At 34.8% G+C, this 25,416-nt stretch overlaps 3 protein-coding genes across 3 annotated transcripts in view; all 3 read left to right on the forward strand.

The window, feature by feature from the left end:
- The first annotated feature begins 6,897 nt into the window (after positions 1 to 6,897).
- On the forward strand, positions 6,898 to 10,358 carry LOC117338515 (collagen alpha-1(XX) chain-like). The gene is made up of 2 exons (XM_033899871.1): positions 6,898 to 6,976; positions 9,803 to 10,358. Exons 1-2 carry the CDS (start codon positions 6,898 to 6,900, stop codon positions 10,255 to 10,257), a joined length of 534 nt encoding a protein of 177 aa, XP_033755762.1. The 3' UTR covers positions 10,258 to 10,358.
- Positions 10,359 to 13,343: 2,985 nt separating this feature from the next.
- Positions 13,344 to 16,154, forward strand: LOC117338516 (cartilage matrix protein-like). The gene is made up of 5 exons (XM_033899872.1): positions 13,344 to 13,371; positions 13,560 to 13,796; positions 14,342 to 14,908; positions 15,522 to 15,827; positions 16,069 to 16,154. Exons 1-5 carry the CDS (start codon positions 13,344 to 13,346, stop codon positions 16,152 to 16,154), a joined length of 1,224 nt encoding a protein of 407 aa, XP_033755763.1.
- The window catches only part of LOC117338517, a 72,178-nt gene continuing 62,863 nt past the window's right edge, over positions 16,102 to 25,416 (forward strand). Inside the window, exons 1-12 of the mRNA XM_033899873.1 lie at positions 16,102 to 16,327; positions 17,988 to 18,017; positions 18,261 to 18,831; positions 19,236 to 19,271; positions 19,527 to 19,661; positions 20,127 to 20,255; positions 20,750 to 20,779; positions 21,413 to 21,530; positions 22,007 to 22,146; positions 22,794 to 22,908; positions 24,474 to 24,613; positions 24,884 to 25,018. Of these exons, the coding sequence (XP_033755764.1) occupies positions 18,438 to 18,831; positions 19,236 to 19,271; positions 19,527 to 19,661; positions 20,127 to 20,255; positions 20,750 to 20,779; positions 21,413 to 21,530; positions 22,007 to 22,146; positions 22,794 to 22,908; positions 24,474 to 24,613; positions 24,884 to 25,018 (1,372 nt within the window). The 5' untranslated portion in view covers positions 16,102 to 16,327; positions 17,988 to 18,017; positions 18,261 to 18,437. The remainder of the gene's footprint in view (positions 16,328 to 17,987; positions 18,018 to 18,260; positions 18,832 to 19,235; positions 19,272 to 19,526; positions 19,662 to 20,126; positions 20,256 to 20,749; positions 20,780 to 21,412; positions 21,531 to 22,006; positions 22,147 to 22,793; positions 22,909 to 24,473; positions 24,614 to 24,883; positions 25,019 to 25,416) is intronic.

The raw sequence follows: 25,416 nt of genomic DNA on the forward strand, positions 1-25,416 counted from the left end.
GATTACAGTAAAATAATATTAAGAAAGCTGAAAAAAAGACGATTTGCCTTCACGAGACGTACACAATTTTGAGTAATTCCGTGTATCAAATAAAACATTTATTTACAAAGTTCACACACATACTCTTAAACTAAGATAAAGTGCTATCAATTACTTTCACTGTATACTTCTAAAATCTTATTTGAATAGGTAATTTCATTGTCAGCATTTTTGGTCGGGTTAAGCAATCATCAAGAGATAAAGGAGAAACGCTACCACAAATTGCGAACTCGTGTCAATACACACAAGCCTGTGGTATTTGAAATAACATTAGGAAAACCACAAACAAGGCAATTCTAATTTACATAGTCCCGTCACTACCGAGGTTTATCGTCCGGTGATAAAATACTCCAGGGTGACATTATAGAACGGGGTTATGATACTGGGAATGATCTGTCCAACGTGTTACAAAACATTTTGCTTACCAGAGAAATGTTTTTGTAGCACGTAGGCTCAGTTTATACATTTTTGTTTGACATGATGTGTGCAAAATATTTTGCTCGCCCATTATAAAATTCAGTGTGTATATCGACCCGTATCAATTAGTGGCATGCAGGCTTCTGGAACACTTTAAAAGAAATACCTGAATACAAAGAATATATGTATATTATATATGTGCCGAATAATGAATGTAAAATACATTTCGCAGCGTCTAGAGCTCTTTTGTCGTTATATGAACCAGTGATAGCGCTGAAGTCCAGAGGCATTGTTAGAAACAAATGAAAACGACCAATAATTATATATTTTCCTAATCGTTCTTCTACTAATTGGCACTGGTTGAGTCTATCAACCATTTACTTATACAGAATTGATGGGACATTACGTATCATTAACCAAAGACATTTACCGAAAACAATTATTACAAAGGGTTTGTAATACAGGTATTTGTTGATTTTTCTATAAAAATGCTTCTTTTTATGGTTCACATATATGTATAAAATATAACACCGTAAGCAAAAAAGTAAGAGGCAATCCGAAGCCGTAGTCTAGTTACCGGGATTTGTCCTGACTCTCGACCCCAGATAAATACCAGCGGTTGACCCTATCGCCTGCCTCCACGGAGACCTGTTGCCGGGAAATGGCTAGAAATTAACACTAGAAAACTAACACACATCCAGAGGATACATTTGTAGTTTTGTGTCATCAGATTTTCCTCCTAAAGCTAGGAACGGTGGATTGTGTCAGTCCAATGGCTATATAACAAAGACTAATCTTTTCAAGAACCATTATTCTATCTTATTTGAAAAGCTTTATCTGTTTGGCTTCCTTAGATTAAATAATTATGTTTTTATAGTTTGTAGAATGTAAGACTGGCTTTGTTTTGTGTCCCTAATAGGCACACATCGCTTCGCTTTTGTTGCGATTAAGAACATTTAATAAATCTTTTACGATGGCTGATTGATATGTTGTGAGCCTCGTATTGAAGGAGGTACTCCAGCATGTTCTTTTTAAGTCCTACTATTCTCTGACTATATAGGGCCCTGTACCCAAGGACTGGTCTCATTTAGTTAGCTTATATAGACGAGGTATCACTCTAAGGTAAACAAGACAAGCGGCATTTGCAAAATGGACAAAATCAGTGAAAGAGCAATATTTGCATAATTGTGAAACACTGCTGGCAGAAGTGTATAGATATCGATACTGAAGGGGATTATGTTGAAAAATAATACAATATGTCCGACAAAATTCAAATATTTCAATATGAGGCTCACAACATATCAATCAGCCCTCGCAAAATGCATGAACTGTATATCATTAGCAACACATTTTACTTCGAAGTTCATATCGGCATAAATAAATTTAGTTTCCAGCATTTTCTAATCAATATCATCCATGCAGGTCTCGTCAAAGAATCAAACGCTGTTTGTTTTATACTTTTTTAAAGGTTTTGTCAAGTTTTCTAAATAGCTGTCATCTATAAGATATGGTTTCTCATAATTTTTCCATAATTTTACTTATTTTAACCCAATTTTCTTGACTAAGACCTATGGTAATCGAACTATTTTTGTAGCAATTTGTTTTTTATCAGCTTTTATCAAGAATGACAGATGTATGCTAATGTTTAATATTCTTTATTATTCGGAATATAACTAATACTAAATATTGAAACTATTTACTAGTGATTATTACTTTTTACAATACTAACGTTAAATACATATCTCTTATGACGGATACAATTTATAAAATTGTACATACATGTACTGACAGAGAAGACCAATTATTCTCGTGCAAATTATATTATTTGGAATCAATGACAATAGATGCAGCCTTGTTTAGATAGTGATAATAAAAGCCATATCGAAAAATTAAGATTGACAGAGTTCCACTGGGATGTGTTTGTCTCCCAGGTTAGCCTACTATATATGGGACCGCGGAGATCAGATAAATCCCGATCTCATCGATCTCTTTAACCGACATTTAAATCCTCAATTTTGTGATAAGCCCGTGTATTAAATTATCCTTCCTGTGGTGCCTATCTATTGTAGTATAATAATACATTTCATAAAGAACAGATAGTATACGTACAGTGTATTTATATATTTATGACACGGAGAGTTGATCTTTTTGACGATATCAGTTCTCGCTATCACGAAACTGTAATTTACATTTACAATATGACATGGCTCCACCTGTAAGAGTTTCAAATGTCTGTCTATTTGTTTTAAAATTCCTTATGGTGTATTGGTAGCGTGCTTGTTTGGCCTGTAACCAGTTTAGTTATTTGTGATATGATCGTTTTATGATACGTGCTAAAATATATAAAACATTTACTCTCTGATTGTTATAAGATTTCGCAAGTTAATCTCATAGGTCCTGCTAGGATATTGTAAATACTGTAATAAGATATGAATATATATCAATATAAACAAACTGTTATTACATTTTTACTAGTAAAACATCAAACTAATAAAATCGTATCACTGCTTTTAACATTACTAATGATGCTATAATATTTGCTGTTGACCAATCAGAAGGGCTCTTTCTATGCACCGGACTGAAACCGGCTGATTTATATTGTCACATGCAATTGAAATGAAGGTAAAATTAAAAAAAAAGGGGGTTTTTGCCGTACATTTCTTTCAGGAATGGCGATTTTTTTTATAAAATACATCTACCTATTCCGTGTAACGACAGAAAACGCTGAAATTGTGTTATATTTTTTTTATGTATATTTGAAATTGGATGAATAGTAAATTTAATGGTTTCCCTTTAACTTTCATATAAATTCCATTCGTAATCGGAGTTTTCAAAATGTTTCGGTTACCTATAGCGACGTTAGCGGACAGGTTTTCAAAGGACGGATGAGAGCCCAAGCAGCTACGTCTGCCGAGCTAAGGTTTTATTTTCTGATATGATTAGAAGGTAAGCTTAGCTTTCCAAGATTTCAAGATTTTATTTTCACTCAGACACACATAATAGTGTATAACAAGAGGTCAGACATTTTCAACAGAATGGATGCATTCCAAGAGTTCCATAAAGCCCTGTTATGACGTCGACGGTCCGTTGAGTAAACACAGTGGACCTGGCTTTCCCCAAGCACTGATGGGATAACCAGAGGGATTAGCTGGCCGGATTTTTCTAGGTGTTATTTAGCACCCGACGAGCGAGTTGGTGTAATAATTGGTGGTAGTCCTACACAGTATATCAGAAAACGCCCACCAATTTAACGCTTGCACACAATCTCATCCAAATGGACGAAAGAAATTGGCGATAAAAAACCCCAAGATATTAGCATCTTATAGGCAAATAACGGTTATATACAATAGTGCAATAGAACCAGGAATGGATTAAATTGTTCATCCTTCTAGGCCTAAGTCGTCAGTGATGTTATGAGTATATAGTATAGAATTGATCGAAAAAGGTCAAAATATGGATCGCGAGGTGTAATATCACTACACTTAAATAAATTGCAATTTCCAATATTGGATTTGAAAAGAATGTCAAACTCATCAGTATATTCTTAACCGAACCATGACACTATTGTTATGACTCTGAAAGCACAAAACAAATCAAGTCTTAGAGTCAGCTTGGACTTTGAACTTGTTGTGCATTAAATAGGACGTGCATAGAACAAAAGAAGGCCAGAACAGGACACACGTGATATCTGATAAGCTAAATATATTTTTATCTGCACTTTATGGAACTTATTCAAGGCAAAATTACCACGCAGTGTTTCGAGGGCAACAGGTGGTTGCCTTTTAGAACAAAAGCGGGTTTATTCAAAATATATTTCAGCTACTGACCTAGTTAACACCGATAAAAGGACTTTATCATAGTTGTAATTTTTTTTTTTAATTTTCGAATGATAACTCTTTAGCTATCTTTTGATATTTGTGAAATGAGTATTGTAATGGAAATGGTATTTCACTACACGCTCTGTGATGTTTTAATTAGTTGTACAGGCCAGAATACCCCCAGGAAACTCGACCTTTCAGTTATACAAGTTTCCGCGATGACAAATTATTATACAATTCATATATTGAAGCATTTCATCTAAAATTAATAGGAAATATCAATATCATTTTCTGTTTTTATTTTATGGTTGATGTTGACATTTTCGAATACGTAGTTATTCAATAATATAACTCCTTTCCTTTTCAGTATCAAACCAAGATGTAAATGTTTGGGCAATTTGAAAATAGAATAAAACGAAATAAATTAAAACACGTGGCTCTGTGCTGGACGCTCAAACATCTTATCTCTTGAGGGCGTGAGGCAGTATTGACTGGCTACGCACAGACATTTATTCCGTTTATACACAATCGATGTATACCTACATACATAATCACATATGTACAACTGTATTTTGCCAACTAAGGAAGATTTATCGGTGGATGACAGGAAGATCTTCTGTCAGACTAATGATATGTTGTAATTTTTGTGAATTTCTCTTTAAAATGAGAAGAGGTTAGACATTCGCTATATTAATATAAATGTTTACCAAATGTTGAATCATCCCTAATTACAATACCAATACGTACCTTATCTGTTTACCAAATGTTGAATCACCCTAATTACAATACCAATACGTACCTTATCTGTTTACCAAATGTTGAATCATCCCTAATTACAATACCAATACGTACCTTATCTGTTTACCAAATGTTGAATCATCCCTAATTACAATACCAATACATACCTTATCTGTTTACCAAATGTTGAATCACCCTAATTACAATACCAATACATACCTTATCTGTTTACCAAATGTTGAATCATCCCTAATTACGACACCAATACGTACCTTATCTGTTTACCAAATGTTGAATCACCCTAATTACAATACCAATACGTACCTTATCTGTTTACCAAATGTTGAATCATCCCTAATTACAACACCAATACGTACCTTATCTGTTTACCAAATGTTGAATCATCCCTAATTATAATACCAATACGTACCTTATCTGTTTACCAAATGTTGAATCACCCTAATTACAATACCAATACGTACCTTATCTGTTTACCAAATGTTGAATCACCCTAATTACAACACCAATACGTACCTTATCTGTTTACCAAATGTTGAATCACCCTAATTACGACACCAATACGTACCTTATCTGTTTACCAAATGTTGAATCATCCCTAATTACAATACCAATACGTACCTTATCTGTTTACCAAATGTTGAATCATCCCTAATTACGACACCAATACGTACCTTATCTGTTTTCCACGAGAGATTAATGAATCAATACACTACAATAGATTAGCAGTGGGACGATTTGATATGGAATCATCACTGTTGCATCTTCACAACACAATTTGGTCATAGATACATTATAAACAATTAGCAAAATCTGATAGATGTAGACACGATATGATCCACGGATAGTCGATAGAATATTCCCCTACCTTTGAGAAGTGCCAACCCGAGGGTGGTATTCTTAGTTACCTAGCCGAATTTCTACCGAGATTTAGAAAAACAAGAATATTACTTCAATAATTTTCTTCCAACATAATATTTTATGTACGCAGGGTTTAGTTGAATATTTAAACAATGTAATGCAGCACAATGTTTTAAGTGACGTCATTAAATTGTCAATGTATTGTTGCCAGCATGTGCTATTCGCTATACCTTATGGGATGACAGAAATCAAAACCTCGGAGTAAGACTGGAAATAAATCTATAAATGATGGGATAGAACGTCTCTTGTGCCACATGTGGCAACCATCATATCCGGGAAGTTTTAGATTTTTTCGATGGTATGGTGTTATACCTTCGGGAGATACCTGTTTTGTAGAAAGGTTACCATTATTGTCATACTGATGCTCATTATTGGTTTGGTTTTGATGATCTTTCATATATCATATCTTAGGTAAATGCTAGATTAGTAGAGAAAAGGTCAATATTTATTTATTCATTTATTTATTTATTTTTCAAGGTTCAAATTATTTTATTGCTCAAGAAAAAAGAGAAGAAAACACAATGAGCTGCCCTCATGCAGGAATGTATCCATTCGAAAAACCGAACACTCGTAGCCTGGATGTTAACAATATTATCATACTGTAAATAAAAACCAGTTTGGTTTCGAGGTGACCATTATTGGAAAAATAAAAATGGCATCGTTGTATCCCCATCTGGATATTATACAATCAAATAATCATTAATCTGTATTGTATTGAAATATAAGATCCGATGCCGTTTCTTTTCTCAGTCGACAATATAAGCAGGTGGTGCATACGTTTTCCATAAACGCGAGATTATGCAAAAACGATGACCCGAACCAACCAAAGATCAAACTTATCTGCAGAAAAATACCACGTGGTGTACTTTTATTGATAAACGACATTGTCTTATAGGTGCAACTAACATTAAGGCCTTATTTTTTGCGGCGGATTCGGACCGTCAACATGTTGCAAGCTGTTGTAGTTGTATGGTGTGCACTGGGCATACACATTGCCCATGGTGCCGCCACTACTGCAAACCCAGGCAAGTACATAACCGCTCTGTGTCATTGCTTCTAAAACTAAACGAAATCAATGTTTCAACATATCCTTAGATTGTTTTAAAATATTGGTATTGGTATAGGTGCATCATTTTAAAGGCTCAATAAGACGTTATTGGTACCAGTTTAGAAGTAGTGATAAAGGGAGAAACACAATGCCGGACAGTTTTCCAGGTTTCTGTCGGTTTCGTCTTTTAACTTTTACCTTATCATCATTTAAATTTGCAGTAGTATAATTATTCGATTAATATCAAGTAATTTAGTGAAAATGCGAGCGCCGGAGGCCTGAGCCGAATTTTTTTCTCCATTTTTAAGACTATAAAAAAAATTGTCCTCCTCCGAAAAAGGGAAAATTTACCTAGAATAGGTATTCACTTTAAAAACTTATTGTTTTTCCTTAATAATTGACAGGTTTTTAACTTTTCAAATATGATGTGTAACTAAAGCAAACAGATCTAGTATTACTCTATTCACGTTAAAACCGCGCATTCTTATCCGTGTTGTGTTTCTGTCTTGTTCTCATTATGAAATCAATCAACTTCACAAGTTATCATCAACTTATCGAATCTATGTGATGAAGTTAAGCAAAATTTCGTATTAAGATATAAATATTGACTTACCAGACTAGTGCAGACGACCGACACACAGGTCTGAGGATTGATATACTAATATAAAAGTCAGAATGTTCCGGATGTACAAGATTAAGTTTTTACCGTTGCCTTCAAGAAAACATACATTGCGATCCAGGTATTCATATCATCTAATAGACGACTTCCACAATGATCATGTCAGGGTATCGCCCGACCATCACTGCGCCATTGAAACGTTCTTTTTTAAGAACGCCGATGTGGCGCAGCGGTATAAGCTGCGGGCATTTCTGGCTAGGCGATTGGGTGCCGTAGATCGTGAGTTCGAGGCCCGGTCAGGGCACGAGTCAAAAAGTTGTCTTCCTTCGTCATTTGTGTTGTTAAGTTATATATATATATATATTGTATTTACATACTTATTGGTAATGAATATTACTCTTTTCTTGATCACAACCAAACATAACTACTCTATGTTTGAGTTTTTATAATAGAAATCTCTCGTGAAGGGTATTTCATGCTCTTTTTAAATTATCTTTTTTTCCCTTCAAAATAAATGAATACAACAAAGGATTAAAATATGGCTTTAATTGACGCCCTTTCTATGATGTAGCACTTCTTCGGGCTTCGTTCCTGATTCACCTTTTGGATTTCCTTGCATCCCTTTCGATTTCAAGAAGGCTGAAACGGCTCTTTGATGGGTTTCTATATTTACTATAGGCCATATACTATGTCTGTTATATAAATTCATATTCAAAGATGCTACAAACTTCTATACAATGATAAGAACCACCAATATTTCCCTACATGCTATAAACTTCTGTAACGTTTGTACAATGATAAGAACCACCAATATTCCCCTATATCCTATAAACTTCTGTAACGTTTGTACAATGATAAGAACTACCAATATTCCCCTACATGCTATAAACTTCTGTATCGTTTGTACAATGATAAGAACCACCAATATTCCCCTAAATGCTATAAACTTCTGTAACGTTTGTACAATGATCAGAACCACCAATATTCCCCTAAATGCTATAAACTTCTGTAACGTTTGTACAATGATAAGAACCACCAATATTCCCCTACATGCTATAAACTTCTGTAACGTTTGTACAATGATCAGAACCACCAATATTCCCCTCAATGCTATAAACTTCTGTAACGTTTGTACAATGATAAGAACCACCAATATTTCCCCTACATGCTATAAACTTCTGTAACGTTTGTACAATGATCAGAACCACCAATATTCCCCTATATGCTATAAACTTCTGTATCGTTTGTACAATGAAAAGAACCACCAATATTCCCCTAAATGCTATAAACTTCTGTAACGTTTGTACAATGATAAGAACCACCAATATTTCCCCTACATGCTATAAACTTCTGTAACGTTTGTACAATGATAAGAACCACCAATATTCCCCTACATGCTATAAACTTCTGTATCGTTTGTACAATGATAAGAACCACCAATATTTCCCCTACATGCTATAAACTTCTGTATCGTTTGTACAATGATAAGAACCACCAATATTTCCCCTACATGCTATAAACTTCTGTAACGTTTGTACAATGATAAGAACCACCTATATTTCCCCTACATGCTATAAACTTCTGTAACGTTTGTACAGTGATAAGAACCACCAATATTCCCCTACATGCTATAAACTTCTGTATCGTTTGAACAGTGATAAGAACCACCAATATTCCCCTATATGCTATAAGTTTCTGTATCTTTTGTACAATTCTAATCCTATCCGCCCCCTGCAGGTTTTCTTATATTTTTCTGCTGAAGAAATGTTGGGAAAAAGAAAATACCATCAGTGGATGTCCCTAATTATTTATCTGTTTTCCAATCTTTACGTTTTGATATGTATTCCTAGAAAAAAGTCTTTGTATGACCTAAAATATGACTACTGTAACCCAAATAGACATCGTTTGATAAATGAGAAGAGTTTATCTGAAATATAACGGGAGGATAACTAGTATAAAAACGATTTGTTTCGGTCATCTGATACATTTTGAAATTGCCATTTGATTCTTTTGTTATTTTGACTTGAATTATTTAAAATCAAATATTAACTACAAAAATGTAGCTATTTGATAATGTCAGCGATTGTAGAAATATAATGGGAAGCTTGTTGTCTTTTCTAGACTTCAATTGCTATTGCAGTTGATTTTATGAGTAACCACCGTTAATTTTGTTTACTCCTTTAGGTTGTGGAACTGTCCCAGCCGATATTGTCTTTTTGCTTGATGCATCCGGAAGTGTAGGATCTTCGAATTTCCAGAAACAAAAGGCATTTGTTGCCAGGTTTGCTAATTCGTTTAACATTGGGCCACACAACGTCCAGATTGGCGTGACAACGTTCTCCACTTCAACGCATAACCAGTTTAACTTAAACAAGTATTCAAGCAAGGCGCCATTGGTACAAGCTATTAACTCCATTCCTTACCAGTCTGGAAGTACCATGACCAGCCAGGCCTTGACCTATGTCACACAGAACAGTTTTACTCATGCTGCTGGTGACAGAGACCACGTGGCCAATATCCTGATCGTGATGACGGATGGTCAATCAAATAACAAGCCTGCAACAATATCCGCCTCCGATAAACTTCACCACACAAACATTAAGACATTCGCCATTGGAATCGGGAGTGGGCATCGATAATGGTGAGCTACGCCACATCGCTTCTGACTCAAATCATGTCTTCACCGTCTCCAACTTTGATGCCCTCACTACCCTACAAGCTGAGCTTAAGAAGACGGCCTGTGAGAGTAAGTACATGACATTTTTACAATTTCCTCAGTTGATGTTTTTCATGTAAATCTTTAACCGAGTTTTGCCATATGAATTTCTTCGTTGATCAAATATCTATCTATCTGTTCTGCTTCCTTCATTTTCTTCTTTTTCTTTTCTTTGTTTTCTGATTTTGGGGTCTTTTTGACACCCATCCTCATATGACCTTAATTTTTTAGATTGTTTTAGAACAAAGAATGATTAATCAGAAAACAAATTAAGAAGGAACTCTCTTGTGTTAGTATAGAAATCGCCACGGCTGCTTTCGTTAGTATGCAGCCACATGATTTCTTCGGACAATTCAATTTTATCATATGAAACCTGTTCTTTGGTTTGTTAGTGTAAGTTTGAAAAAAAACTTTGGTATATCACAACTATTGTATGGTTTTTATCGTGACGTTTCTAAACCTGGACGAAGGGCCCATAGACTGTCACACTTATATACTACATGTAGCTTTAAAGCCACATACTCCCAAACAACCTAAAATTCTAGTTGCACACATGTATTAATGGCAATCCAAGATGCTCATTCACGCTCTCCAAACATTAAAATGACCACTGGCCTGGACGCTTGACCGCGGGAGTCCTTGAGACATCAGTGTATAAAATTAACTCGCCGCATTTATATTTATCGCGAGATTTGTCACGGAGCCGAGCACGAGGCTATAACAACGTGCACTGCACATAAACTACACGCATTGCCGTTGTTTACATATTTACCTAATAATGCTTTCATCTAAACATATTAATATTCTCGTAAAACCCAGGTAACTGAACACAATAAACAAACATAGTTTACATTAAATACTTAATTTTAAAATGTAGCAATATGTATACAACAAAACATCGATAAAATTTTAGATCGGTGAAGTTGACAATGTTCAAAAGCTAATCAGCAATCCAATAGACGTCCGGCAAAATCGGAATTCGAGTCTATTCTATTTTCTTCTCTCGCTAAGTTCTAACGAATCATTTCCTTTCCTAAGGGAATACTCGGATTTTGCCGATTCCACTCAATTTTGCGTCTTTTTTGGCAGAATCTGTCTGCGTTTTCGCAGGTCCACGCTTTCGGCGTTCCGCCATTTTTTATGGACTGTAAAACCCGCCGTTGCATTGTGGGACTACTTTTCAGAGAAACTTGGTCTGACAGCCACAATTATTATTTTTGGGAATTCCCCGTATACTTTCATAAATACACATTTTCTTTAAGTTTCTGATTCACGATAATCTGTTAGGTATGTATCAGACATAGTATATGGCCTATAGTCCGAAAACTGTAAAAAGCTCAAAATGTAAACATTGATATATGTTTCTCCGGGAGTATGTGGCTTTAAATGGTATTTTGATGAAAACGAGGAAAAAATGTTATTAATCCATGCAGAATAGAAACAAAAGAGTTAAAATCTACAATGTTATTAAAATTGTGGACAGTGTTTGTGAATGCGGCGATGCTACAAAGTAGGATGTCATTTAAGCTTTAACTGATATGTGAATGAAAGGGAGACTAGAATATTAATGCAGGATGGTATGTTAATGAAAACGAGGAAAATATGTAACTGGTAAACAGTATGCTGATGACAGCAATGGTACAGTTAAGGCTCGTTGTATTAGACAGGAAATAGATAAAGGTATATGGGAATGGTTATGTCTGGGGATCATAGGCCATCTCAAACAGAAGGCCTTACCCAGGAACACGACATATGGCGTCGTAGGTGTTGATAGCACGCCACGCATAACAGTCGTCTAGGGACCGTAGGAAAACCATAGGTAATATGCGATAAGAAGATAATATTACCTGTTAGAATTTACATGATTCCTAGTTACTGTAAACGTACTTTATTAGGAGTGCTCAAATTTTAGTGCATTTCCAAATTCAAACAGATTAGCAGAATGACGAATTAATGCGCCTAAAGTATTTTATATAGAGACAGTATATAGAAAGTGCAATTATCACTATCCCCCACCTCTGGGTTGCGAGTTCGAAACCTACGTGGGGCAGTTGCCAGGTACTGACCGTAGGCCGGTGGTTTTTCTCCGGTTACCCTGGCTTTCCTCCACTTCCAAAACCTGACACGTCATTAAATGACCCTGGCTGTTAATAGGACGATAAACAAAAACAAACCTGGCACGTCCTTAAATGATCCTGGCTGTTAATAGGACGATAAACAAAAACAAACCTGGCACGTCCTTAAATGACCCTGGCTGTTAGTAATGCTTTTAGCGCGAAAAGCGTTAAAATGAGATTACCGCTAAACTATGTACGTTTACAATATTTCGTTATACGCTGGAATCTTACCTTGTACAAGTACCTGACAATGAATTACTCTACATGGTCCCCGTTAATTAGGTTTTCATTTGAAATCTTCGAAAATTAACTATTTCATTTTTTTATTGGGTTTCCTTTCCATTTATTACCTATTATATATGGTCCAAGTGATGTTTTCATCAGAATTCTTTTCATTTGCAAAACAAATTATATCAAGTTCAGCCTTTCATAACACACAATTTTACCTCACATTTCTCATTTTCCTTAGTTTCTGTAATCCCTAAAATGCTGTTTCTGATCAACTCTTAATTTGATCTCTGTACAGTAACAGAAATCAACAATTCATTAATGATTCTTTTTCATATTTCCCTTCATATTTGAAATATCTGAACGATGGATTCATAGAAATACTTTGAAATTATATCTTTACCTAGACATTGCAGGTTATTATATTTTGGAAGAAATACATTATTATTTGCAAGCATTTATATCAATTATCTGACACAATCGAAAGAAATAAATCATCAACATGAATGTATTATTTTTTAATATTTTGTTGGTATAGTATCAATCCTTTATGATAGGAAGATGGCAAGCTCTGTTGTATTTATTCACATCAGCATTTGAAACATGTATTCAAAGTCCCAGTAAAATGTTCAATACCGAATTAAAAAAAAAAATATATTAAATTATGAGATTGGTGCAGCTGAAAGGAAAGGGTAAGTATTCATTTGGAATATCTAATTATGATTTTAAGAATAAATGAATTTGATTACGTAACATCATCCATATCTGATGATACGTTGGCTTCAACTGATTAATCATGTTGTTCCTTTGACAATTGTTATAATATTTTAAAGACATGTTTGTTTGTTAAGTTAATGTAATATATTAAATATATAAACAGTTGATGGCGGTTGGTCGAAATGGGGATTCTGGAGTCCCTGTACAAAGACATGTGCAGGCGGCACACATTATCAAGAGAGAACCTGTTCTGACCCGCCCCCAGCAAATGGCGGGAAACAGTGTACTGGTCCACAGCGTCAGACAGGCACGTGTAACACACATGCGTGTCCTACAACACCACCCCCGACAACCACTACTACAGCATTGACCACACCCACCCCAACGACGCCATCACCAGGTTAGTAACAGTTTCTTGAATTTGTTACATATGTTCGCTTTTGGAAATATCTTTCGTTTTTTATTAAATTTCTTATTTCGTTTAAAACAGCCTTTTGAGATAGCATAAAAATAGCACCGATCTTCATTATATTACTTTTATTAATTAAGGAGTAATACTGTTCTCGTAAACGTTTCACATATAAGCATTGAAATAGATTGCCATACCAAGATTTTTTTTTAGAAAATTAACACATTCATTATTTAGTGATACGTGTTAATAAAAGCACACCACTAAAATATGCTTACAGTATACAGTGTGTTATGAATAAGCCAGGTTTCGGCTTCATCAGCGTTCCTTAATTTAACGGAATTCATTAACTTAGTTAAAATTGTCCAGGGTGGGGCGGGGAAGAAAACCAATGGAAAATTTGTTTTAAGAATTACCCCTTTACTCCATAATATTTTTACTGAAATAGGAGCTATGATATTCTAATACCTGCAAATAAACAAAACCTTTAAAAAATCAACATCCTTCAATTCTTACAAGTGCATGTTTATTTACAGGTTGTGGCGTTGTGCCAGCAGATATTGTCTTCATCCTTGACTCGTCAGGGAGCGTTGGATCAGCAAACTACCAGAAAATGTTACAATTCGTTCAAAACATGGTCCAAGGATTTACCATTGGCCCGAATGAGACAGAGATTGCAGTCGTTACTTTCAGTAACAAACCGAAACTTGAGTTTCACTTGAATAAATACCACGACAAGCAGTCAATTGTAAACGCTATATCCAATATCGGATATGTAGCCGGAGGAACGAATACTGCTGACGCGCTGAAGTACGCTAGAGAGACCAGTTTTACCACTGCTAACGGAAAAAGACCAAACGCCGCCCAAATTGCAATTGTTATTACAGATGGTATGTCTAACAGTGCTGGAGCCACAGCCACCGAGGCCGCGCAGCTTAGGGGTGATGGAATAACAGTTTTCTCCGTCGGCGTCGGCTCAGGACCAAAAACAACCGAGCTGAATGCCATGGCAACTGATCCTGATAACCAGCATGTCTTTGTCGTCAATAACTTTGATGCTTTGACACAAATTAAAGGGACACTTGCTCAAAAGGCCTGTGAAGGTAAATATCAATTCTTTGAAAGACTGTCTCAATAAAGCTTGAGTTGAATTAATTTTCTCGCAGTTAATAAATGTTCTAGTTTTGGTTTGCCGTTAATTCTAGAATGTTTGATAAAGTGCTAACCACAGTATGTTAAAAGACTCGAATCGGATTGGAACGATTCTTATATGACTAATAAAAAATGATCTTAGTGAAATGGCGTAGATGTTCTTTACAATTTGATATACATTGTATAGAATTTATATAGAAATTTTCGTGAAGGCATCTGGTGTGCTCTTAGAAAACAAGATGAGAGCTTATAAAGAAAGAGCTAATACCGATATTAAAAATACTAGTGCAAGGATTAAATCTTTATTTTTATTCAACGGGTCAATATTTTTTCCCGACTTGCTACTTAATCAATTTCCTTTTCTCTTTCAGTGAAGGCAACGTCGACACCTCCTCCCCAAAATGAAACAGGTGAAGTCATCACTTATATATCGTTTTATGTTAATATCCCTTTTATAAACAGAGAATGAGTTAATAGTGAAAGTAAAATAGTGAAAATATCCATAAGCTTATATCTTCTGCACCGAAACATCTGTTTTTCACTGTTATTTTCTTTTGTTGACAGTGTGTGGAGCCCAGGCTGATATCGTGTTCTTGTTGGATTCGTCCGGCAGTGTGGGAAGAGCCAACTTCAACAAAATGTTAAAATTCGTCACAAGTGTGTCAAATAGTTTCAAGATCGGGCCACACGATGTTCAAATAGGCGTGGATACCTTCCAAACTTCACACAAGACTGAATTTACACTGAACGCACATCTACAAAAGGCTGATCTCGTTACGGCAGTGAACAGCATTGCCTATCATAGCGGTTCAACTCATACCGGAGAAGCTATCCAATATCTTCATAATACCAGCTTCACGACAGCGGCAGGTAGGACATCTTTTTTAGCATTTGCTTTAACCGAATGCTCAGCTGTGTCAGTTTCAAAATATTTTCTCTTGGTGATAACTGCATAGACTGAAAGATAAACTTTTAAATATATATATCTTTAAAGAATTTGATAGAAAAAATAAATAAAATGTGAATGTTTTAAAACCTTGCAATATTAAAACTAATCTTAGTCGTCAGTCCAATTTAGTTATTGAAAGATATACAATATACTTTTGCTCAGGCCATCGACCCAACGTTCCGAAAATCGCCATTGTGGTGACAGACGGAAACTCGAACAACAGGCAACTGACCGCAGCAGCAAGCTGACTTGGCACGAAAGGATGGCATCAAGATGTTAGCCATTGGGGTCGGTCACGGCATCAACGACGCCGAGCTGAAGGCTATCGCCAGTGACCCAGATAGTCAGTATGTATTCAGGGCAGATAACTTCGACGCACTTTCGACTGTGAAGGCATCGCTATCAAGCAAGGCTTGCGAAGGTTAGGAAGTCAACTATTTCTTTCAACAGCTGTATGGTGCAGTTTCAATCCTTTTCGGTTCTACTGTGTCTACCACTCAATTTGTATCGAAATGTACTAATGTCATGTGGGTCATTTATATAATTCTTTGTTATTAGTTTGCTTGGGTTTCAGTGTTGCAGTTAGTAAAAACTCATTTTATTCATTGCACATTGTTTATTTTAGACAACGACAAAGAATCCAGGAATGCGTTTTTAAACTGTTCTCAATCTGTATTTTAGACAGAAGCGATATCAAACAACCCAGTTAATTTATATAACAAAGGAATCCAAACTAGCATAATCGTCTAAACAAAAATAAAAGCATTCAATGTGATAGAAAGTACACAATTAAAGCTCTTTTTTTACTACTTTAGTACTTGTTTATACAGGTAATTGTGATAGTTTTATGGACAGTGGATCTATATATGGACAAAGCTAAAATAGCAATCAAACTATTGTGGTCTTAGACAAACCGGTAGATACAAGACCTATACAGACAAGAACTGTGTATGCTGTAGACAATTCGTGTGAAAGGTTATTACATTATATTTACATTTGGTGCCGCAGTCTCATGACCTCGATGCTAATCTGGACTGCATCTAAGAGGGAATAGATGCAGTGTAAATCATACGGCATTGCGCTATGGATAAATCAAAAACAGCTAGATTTCTGATTGAGAACAATTGCGTTATTATAAAGTCTTTTTTGCGCTATGTTGAATACGTCATGACAACGCTTTTTACTGTGTGTCAGATTTGATTGCAGTACCGGTAATGAATTTAATTTAAAGATGCTATTCTGTCAAATGAACATACCGGGAAATCGATAAAAACCATGCATTTATCAAAGAAACTTTTGTAAATTTAGTATTACAAGTAAACGCTTGTTAGATTGTATTTCTTGTCAATATCAATGCAATCTGACAGACAGATCAATATTCATGGTGCTGGAACAGACGCCATTATTAGAACGGCAAGAATACAAGTATCTCAAACAGAAAATACAGACTTGTCAAGCACTAAAAACAGCTCTTTTTTTTTTTTTTTTTTTTTTTATCTTTCAAAAAAATTTTATTTTCTTCCATACATATGCATACACGTAGCAATACATAATATTGGTGTATATTTAATCGCAACAGTTACACTTTTTCATACGCTTAATAAAAAATTCGCTCATCAATACATGAAGTATACCTCAGATGCAGTTTCGTCCCAATACATTAAATCGTGCAATCGTATAAAATGTTCATCACGATATCATATTATCTCATTGTGTAATGTGGCTGATAGAACATACTCTTTTATATATATATATATATATATATATATATATTTTTATTGTGTTGCTATAGCTATTTGTGGTATACCTCAGGTAAGGATATTGCCATATTAGTTCAGAAGAAAACTTTTTATACATATAGATATACAAAAAACAAAAAACAAAAACATACATAAAGACTTCTTACATGCACAGACTCATACTTTAACAGTAATAGAGTTCTAAAAGCTTTTACACTTCTACAAAATTAACACTATGTTATCAAAACCTCAATGGCATCACATTCTCAAAAATACCTATATAAATAGAAATCCCAACCAATGAGCGTTCTCACGCATTAACATAGTTTGTTCTTGTTTCAGCATCCCAGCCATTGAACAACACTGCAACAAGTAAGTTGTTCAAGATAAGAATAATACAAGATAACAATTATTGGATTTAGATCGAGCTACAAATTGCATATCCTTCAATCAAGTTCACAAAATACGTATTTACCCAGTTAAAGTACGCTTTAGCAATAACCCATCCATAGGCTGTTTATTTTGTGATGTTCACTGTATCTTACTAAATGTCGAAGAAAAAATGTGTTGAATTGCAATTTATTGTACAATAAATTATTTGTATTGTATCGACAGATTGTCATGCTGGTTCCAAAGCCGACATAATTTTCAATCTTGACTCCTCCGGAAGCGTAGGAAAAGCCAACTTCGATAAGATGCTCGAGTTTGTCAAAGGCATGGTGAAGAATTTTGATATCGGCAGTAACAAAATCCGTAGTAGGTTTAACTACGTTCAGCTCAAGGCCATACATAATGTTTAACCTTGATAAATATACAGACAAGGCTGCTTTGATGTCTGCTATCGACCATATACCTTACAAGTCTGGTGGCACCAACACAGGTGATGCTCTCAAAGAAGTTTATTCCAAGATGTTTACAGCGTCAAACGGCGACCGTCCGGGCGTCCCGAACATTGAAATTGTGATTACTGATGGCCGCTCCAACAACCATCCAGCGACAGTTAACGAAGCAACCGCATCTAAGAATCATGGGATCAACCTCTTCTCCGTTGGTGTTGGACGCGGTATCAGTAAGTCGGAGCTGAATGACATCGCGAGTGACCCAGACAGTACGCATGTCATGACAGTTGATGATTTCAGCAAACTGCAACAAATCCAAGGAGCGTTTGCGTCCCAGACGTGTCAAGGTAGGCATCATTTTCATATAATATATTATAACAAGTCAAGATTGAAGTGTTGTGTTAAATATCAATTATGAGTAATGTAACTTCACTAAGATTTTGTTTAATTGTTTCATTTAAAGTTACGTTACGTATGTGGCAAGTTGATGATATATATTCAGAAAAAAGATATCTTTTTTCTAGTACACCATCCTATATTAGTTATTATGATGTAATTTGATGATTATTTATAATAGTGTGTCATATCTATTACTAGATTGGAGATATACATGTAGGCATTTCATTATTTATTTAGTTATCCATTTCCTTTTAATGATAGGAAAATATTATAGTTTCAGTTTATATTGTTTACATCATTATATATAACATAAATGCCATGTAAATTACAAGTAGGAATTGTGATTTTTCAGTCATACCACCGTCACCACAAACGAATATACCAACTGGTAAGTAACATTTAGGATCTTCAATGGGTTTTCATTTCATATGGTATCTGATTGGGAAAGGGGATTTCATTTTTTGCAACTCTTGGCGAGCACAATTTAACACTGGATGATAGCCTGATCTTGAATTTGATCAGCGTCTAATTTAAATTATCTTATCATATTATCATATTGTTATCATATTTATATTGATTTATAAAAGGGACTTATTCATATCGATAGAAATGTTCATGTGCTTTAAACATGAATTATTTGCAGTTGGACCTCCAGTAATCAATGACCCCTGCCAAGACAAATTGGCAAACTGTGCCACTTATGAGAAGGGTTCTTGTACGGGTGTTTACGAACAGTGGGCTAGGACACAGTGCGCTAGGACATGTCACTACTGTGTCAGTAAGTATGCCCCTTACGACATTGTTTTAATAAATACGTCCCTGTTTTAATATTTGCACCAACAAGTGAGTCCCTTATGCTATGCACTGATAAGTATATCCATTCTTGCATTTATAATTATGCCCCTTCTTTTATTGTAAGAGGTTATAAATCATTTTTATGAATTACTAAGACGTGTAAATATATCCATTCGAACATTGTTTTATTACGTATGTTTCTTCTAATAGTCTGTTAATAGGTAGTTCTAACAGTACTTGGTAGGTATGTCCAACCTTGTTCTAAATAGTTCCTCTCCAACATTCAACTCATAGATATGTCCCTTGCAATGTCAAATGAACGTGTTAAATAGTTCGAAGAACAATCTCAATCTAACTGATGAGACAAACCACTGTGAGTACCGGTGCATAACTTATTTGACAATATTAATTATAATAGATATAATACATTAACTATATATATCAACAGCCGCCATACCTACGATACCTCCAGACTGTGTTGACCATCTACCTAACTGTCGCGACTATGATGCCAAAGTGTGTCAATCCTTCGGACCTTGGGCCCATGACAATTGTCGACAATTCTGTGGCTTCTGTCGTAAGTGCAAAATCTGAGAGCATAATTATGTATAACATGGAATTATTGTACAAAGAAATTACAGAAATGATTCAAAATTATTATGTAGTCCTATCAGGATGCCTTTCTTAAACTTTTCACGCAATCTTTAATATTTCACTCGAATGACATTTTGAAGGGTAATTTTGATACAATGTTTCAATTTCGTCACTAGTCAAATAAGTATTCATTGGAGTCTTATCAATCTGATTATTTTCATTTACAACATATATTATATCCTTTGTGTTTAAACTAAACAAACGATAACACGTGTTACTATCGATTAGATAATCATATTGATAATAATCTCAAATGTGTTGATATGTTAACTTCAGCTGATCGATTTGTTTATCAAATGTAAATATTCATAAAAGGCAAATGTCTTGATTATGAACTAAATTTATCAATTCATCATGATGTATTTTTCATAGTTTGAAATAGGGCTGGCTAATCAATGCATTGATTACTATTTTCAGAATTCAATGCTAAGGGAGTTGATGGCTATTGTAAGTAATGGTTCTTACATTTATTGCAACACGTAGTTCTCTTTTATACTTAAAACTCCTATGTATTCAGTGTTTAACTAAGCCATTTTATCCAAATATTGGTCTATTGTAGTCTAATTGTATTTTATACTGCTATTTTACTCTCAGTAGGCCAGTGTCCTATTGTGACTTTATGATGATGCTTGCCGAAATCCATTCCTGCAATGGTAAAGATCTCATTAAAACCATATTTATGAGTTTTCTTTCCATATTTTTATAAAAGGAAAATTTTATTATATTGTATTACAGGTAGATAATGATTTGTTGTTGTTGTTGTTGTTGTTGATGATGATAATAATGCTAAAAGGTATGTTGTTATTTATAATTGGCAAAATGTAGCTATACAAGTAACAAGTATCTGTAGTGTTGTAGTTTTTTTGTGGGGTCGTATAACGTTCTAGTATATAAATGATATATTGTTATGTTTTGTAGTAGGAAAACGGAATTATGGAAGAAATGTGTTGTTATTCTAAAGGTACTTGCTATTGTATGGTAATGACACAAATGTGCTGTTATTTGTAAAACAAAAGATAAACACCATTTTAAATGTTATATTGCTATTAAGAGAGTTTTGAATATCGTACAATTTTGTAGATGGCAAATGCTACTATAACGGGAAATCTTACACACAAGGACAGACTTGGTCTGATGGTTGTGCCTACGATTGTACGTGTGATGACGCGTCGAAGGGCAAATACAGCTGTTACAACAAGTAAGTTAAGGGACAAGTTGTACCTTTTTTAAAAATCTAATTTCGATAACAATTTTCGGTATTAATGTACTTTTTCTCCACACAACACTGAGAAACAAAAGTTCAATTAAGACATGGATAATTAACTGCGAATTCTATAGTTAACAAGCGTAATTAATTGATGGTAGTGCTTGTTTCGCATTTGTTGTATAATGAATGAAGTTTACTAATTTTATATTTACTCCGTAGCATTTATATATAACTATTTACCTTGAGGATTTTTTCAATAAAGGCGATAAAATGACATATAACACAATAATTATTTGTAACATCTACTTTATTTCTCAAACATTTCTCTAGATATACCACGTATTCATTAGCTTTGGAAGGATTTTTCATTCAGTCGAGAATATTTGTGTTCTTGAAATATAATTGATTATTAAGAATATCGCACCTGCTTAAACTTGAAACTGATAAGCTATGGGTATCCAAACCAGGTGTCCCTCCTACTACAACCTTCCACCTCAATGCACCCTCACCCAAAAGGCTGGCGAGTGCTGTCTTCAGCCGGTATGCAACTTTAATCCCAACTACCAAACCACCAGCGGACAGAGTTTGGGGAATTTAAACGGGATCAGTATGTATTTAAAATTTTGGCAAACAGTACTGTCAAAAACCTGCTTTGTGCCAAGAACATTAAATCAATTGAAATTATTACAAGGTTTGACTAGGAGTTAATCTTATAAATCATTTCCGAGAACTGCGATTCTGTGTAATGGCAAAAATATTTTAATATTTGATTGAGTTTATTTCTTAAATATTCAGGCAAAATTTGATGTATTCCTTCAGGTCTTTTCAAATTAAGAAATAATTTGAAAATAAATGAGCTTAAGGTTCATATTGTAATACAAGAATAACAAATTATATGATTGTTTCATACTAGAAGCTAGACACTACTTAGCATTATCACCGTTAAATCCATGTAGATCGCCTACGGGAAACAAATAATCAATTTCGGTACAATTGCAATGAGTTTCTAATGTTTTGTTAACTGGCCAAAATTAAGAAATATAAATTTTATATGCGATAATTTCGGAACAACATAATTATATTGACAAAGTTGAACTTGTTTCATTCGTGTCGAAAGCATCCATTTTTTAAAAAGCCCTACGCTTGAGCAATTTAATCCAGTGAAATACGCTGTCCTGTAAGTGATGTGTGATAATATAGTGCGATTGGTGTACCTCATGGCTTGCGGTCTGGATAATGATAACTTTTTTGTAGGTACTTGCCACTATAAGGGACACGACTACTTCCAGGCACAGACGTGGCAGGATGGTTGTCAATATGACTGTCAATGCACAGACGCTGGAGCTGGCATGTACAGCTGTCAATCTAGGTATGTCACACCGCAAATGTTAACGTACAGCTGTCAATCTAGGTATGTCACACCGCAAATGTTAACGTACAGCTGTCAATCTAGGTATGTCACGCCGCAAATGTTAACGTACAGCTGTCAATCTAGGTATGTCACACCGCAAATGTTAACGTACAGCTGTCAATCTAGGTATGTCACGCCGCAAATGTTAACGTACAGCTGTCAATCTAGGTATGTCACGCCGCAAATGTTAACGTACAGCTGTCAATCTAGGTATGTCACGCCGCAAATGTTAACGTACAGCTGTCAATCTAGGTATGTCACACCGCAAATGTTAACGTACAGCTGTCAATCTAGGTATGTCACGCCGCAAATGTTAACGTACAGCTGTCAATCAAGATAGTTCACGTTCCTAATTGTTACATTCAACTGTCAATCAAGATATACAACGTCTTCTATATGTGTACAACTGTTAATCAAAATCAGTTAGTCATCAGGGTCATTTACCTATGGTAATGTAAATCTGTCAAGGTAGGCGTACCCCTAATGTTTATATACACCTGTCTTGGTAGGCCACGCTCTTTTTTTTTCATAAATCTGCATATTAAGGTAGATAATGCAAGTAAATGTTTAACTGTCAATCAAGATAGGTCATGTCCCTTATGTTAATGCATCCCTGAAAATATATAGCTGTCAGAAATAGGCTTCAATCCCCCTCCCTCCCTCCCCCCCCCCCCCCCCCCCCCTAAAAAAATGAATGAATACATAAATAAATAAATAAATAATCTTCGAGACGAGGTTAATGAAATTTGATATGAAATTTTTATCACATATTTCAGACAAACTAACATTTTGGCAGGTTTTAAAGTAGAAAATACCAGTGAAAGGCAAAATCAAACGGAGGAAGCCAGTTTGTTGCGGCATGTACGATTAATGACGATATGTCATTGTCCATATTATGACGTCACAGTCGATTTCCGACTTGCGCAGCTAATGAAAAACGTTCTATGGTATATTGCACTAGTGACATATTACTCAAAATTATTGCATGTGCAAATTCATTAATCAACAGACAAATTTTGTGATAAATGTATAAATGTTCTTTTTACGAATTTGTCAATTTATAAAAAAAAAAAAAACGTATAACAACACAAAGATTCAGATTAGCATTATATATTGTTTTGCATTGTTGCTATAAATATTTATTAAATGGAAATGTCTTATCATTGGAAAGAATAATGCATCACTTTAAAACATGAAATATCCCTTATTTTGATGTTGATAAAGCAGTAAAAAATATCAACAGGTTCCGTTATTCTTAAGGGTATAAACGAAATCTGCTTCATAATTAACACTAATAAATCTTTACTATATCCAAGTAATATCACGTTATCGAAAATGATAATGTATTGGTAATATCTGGATGGCGAAAACAGTATTAAAACAAGCAATGAATACATAAATATCAATATTAATTAAGAAAGTAGGACTTGGTCGAATTAATAATAAAATACTTGATTTAATTATTTTCTTATAAAATAGTAAGTTTATGTGAAGAAAACAGTTATACTGTGTTCATCTTATAGATGCCCCGTTTACAAGAACTTGCCACCGGTATGTCATCTTCAACAACAGCCAGGGAAGTGTTGTCAGGAGCCTGTTTGTGACTTCAGCCAGCAATTTGGAACGTTCAACGGCGTGGGAGCCATTAGCGGCAAAGGAGTCGGTCGGTATAGTAATCTTCTCGTTTACAAATCTTAATCATGTCGTCATCATAATAAATTAATTTTTTGTCACATAAGTATGGACAGTATTACAATGATGACGTCTATATCGTTTTGTCATAAATCAATTTTCCCGAGACATTGTCAGAACCTTAACCTATATACCATTCTAAGTAATTGGGGATATTGTTAATGATAAATATTTTGGTTTAATGCTTATTGAACTTATGTTACGTCAAGTGACTCATTATGTGGTATTTGATTGACTACAGGAGTGACCCCGACCACGCCTCCCCCGTGTGTTGACAAAGCCACCAACTGTAACTTGTACCAGGCCAACATGTGTACCAGTGCTGGTTACCATGAATGGGCCAAGGAGAACTGCGCCCTCTTCTGTAACTTCTGCTGTAAGTACGATTTTTTGTCTCTATTAATGGAAATACGATTGTTGTAACTCTCTACTACCAACTACTTGTGTAATTCTACTCTTCATGCAAGTTGACAATAAATAATTTGGTACAGAATTATTGTTGATCTATAAAGGACTGGTTGTTGATCTATAAAGTACTGGCGTTGTATTTAGTTCAGCATTGAATTACCATGATGTTATATTTATTGTCGTTATCAATGAAAAACATAATATTGCATATAAACAAATATAGAAATCATCAAAAGACAGTTCAATGGTAATATCCGCTTCCAATATACCTATCACTCTTTTATAAGGACTCCCCTACACATATCGCTATCTATGTATACACCTATCGCTGTCTATGTATACACCTATCGCTGTCTATGTGTACAC

This window comes from Pecten maximus, chromosome 11, assembly GCF_902652985.1.
Source record: "Pecten maximus chromosome 11, xPecMax1.1, whole genome shotgun sequence".
NCBI classification, from domain to species: Eukaryota; Metazoa; Mollusca; class Bivalvia; order Pectinida; family Pectinidae; genus Pecten; species Pecten maximus.